At 57.8% G+C, this 1,387-nt stretch overlaps 1 protein-coding gene across 1 annotated transcript; it reads left to right on the top strand.

Moving 5' to 3' along the window:
- Nucleotides 1-370: 370 nt before the first annotated feature.
- On the top strand, nucleotides 371-934 carry LOC117438444 (zinc finger CCHC domain-containing protein 2-like; the record flags this gene model as incomplete). The annotated part of the gene is made up of 1 exon (XM_034073960.1): nucleotides 371-934. A coding segment is annotated over exon 1 (564 nt), but the record flags the coding sequence as incomplete, so codon positions are not given.
- Nucleotides 935-1,387: the final 453 nt, after the last annotated feature.

Genomic DNA, 1,387 nt, shown 5'->3' with positions numbered 1-1,387 from the left:
GGGCCAAGTGTGGCGAATGGAGGCAGCTGGCGCCCGGTTGAGAGAAAGAGCTACCCAGTGAGGGAGGGAGAGCGTGGGAGCGCAGAGACCTGCTGGAGGCCTCCAGGCCCTGCCGGGTAGGGACCCCGCGGCCAGGCCACGCTTCAGCGCTCGGGCTTGCGCCGCCGGTGGCTGCCCTTGGGGCTCCTCGCTGCCGGCCCCCCTCTCCCCCCAGGGGCTAGGCTTGTCAGGGGGGCGGGAGCGCGAAGGGGGACTCTTCGGGAGTATTGAGGTCCCGGCCTTACGCATCCTCGGGGCGCTGTTGCTTGCCCTCGCCTGCGCGGCCTCCAGCAGGGTGTGCGCCCTCCGGGCCGGGGGAAGGCGGAGCGCCATGGTGGAGAAGCGGTGCCCGAGGCTGCAGCGGGATGGTGTGTACCGCTGGTTCTCCGAGCTGCCCTCTCCGCAGCGTGTGGAGTTCCTGTGCGGCCTCCTGGACCTGTGCATCCCGCTGGAGCTGCGCTTCCTGGGCGCCTGCCTGGAGGACCTGGCCCGCAAGGATTATCACTCCCTACGTGATTCTGAAATCAAGGCCAACAACCCCGCAGACCTGGGGAGCCTCACTAACCTGACGGACGAGGTGATACGCAGCAAACTTCTGGTGTCTCTTGCCCTGCTCGGGTCTGCCCACCGAGAGGCGGCCGGGGTCCTCTTCCGTACCCTCACCCACATCGATTCGGTCATTAACAACTATGGGCTACAACTCAACGAGGGCCGCACAGGGGATGAGTTCCTGTTGCTCTTTACAATGGCATCCAACCATCCTGCTTTCAGCTTCCACCAGAAACAGGTCCTGAGGCAAGAGCTCACCCAGATCCAGAATATCATGGCCAGCACCAGCAAGAATCCCAGCACCTCTACCCTTGATGCTATGCCAACCTATCCTGGATGCCATAAGGTGGGTATGCTGCTTTTGCACACCATGATGGCAGTGCTGCAGGGCAGTAGATTGTGTCTTCAGCTATGATTTTAAACCGTTCTTTTAGTGCAGGCATTCTAGTGGTAAATGGCAGCCTAAGAGACTTGGTTAATGATAGGGATGGTCAATTGAGTGCAAAAAGAGGGGATGCATGGGGTTTTTATGGGCTTGTGACATTTAAATGGGAAGGGGTTCACAAGCTGATCAACAGGCAGCAGTGCAAACCTTAACTGATTGCTTCTGGCAGTACATCTGTTGAGGGGACAGTCCTGCCAGTTGTGTGGAAGACCAGTGATTTAGTAGAGGAAACTAACATGTAGTATCTTTAGATTTGGGAGCAAGCATCTGTTTTAATAGTTTTCTTGGAAGAAGTTGGAAAGGAGGATTAGCTTTGGGAGTAGCTTTCCCGTGGCAAAGGTATCTTGGCAAGTC

Source organism: Melopsittacus undulatus, unplaced genomic scaffold, assembly GCF_012275295.1.
Source record: "Melopsittacus undulatus isolate bMelUnd1 unplaced genomic scaffold, bMelUnd1.mat.Z mat_scaffold_314_arrow_ctg1, whole genome shotgun sequence".
NCBI classification, from domain to species: Eukaryota; Metazoa; Chordata; class Aves; order Psittaciformes; family Psittaculidae; genus Melopsittacus; species Melopsittacus undulatus.
Note: the sequence above shows the minus strand (reverse complement) of the source record. Positions and strands in the feature narration are given on the sequence as shown.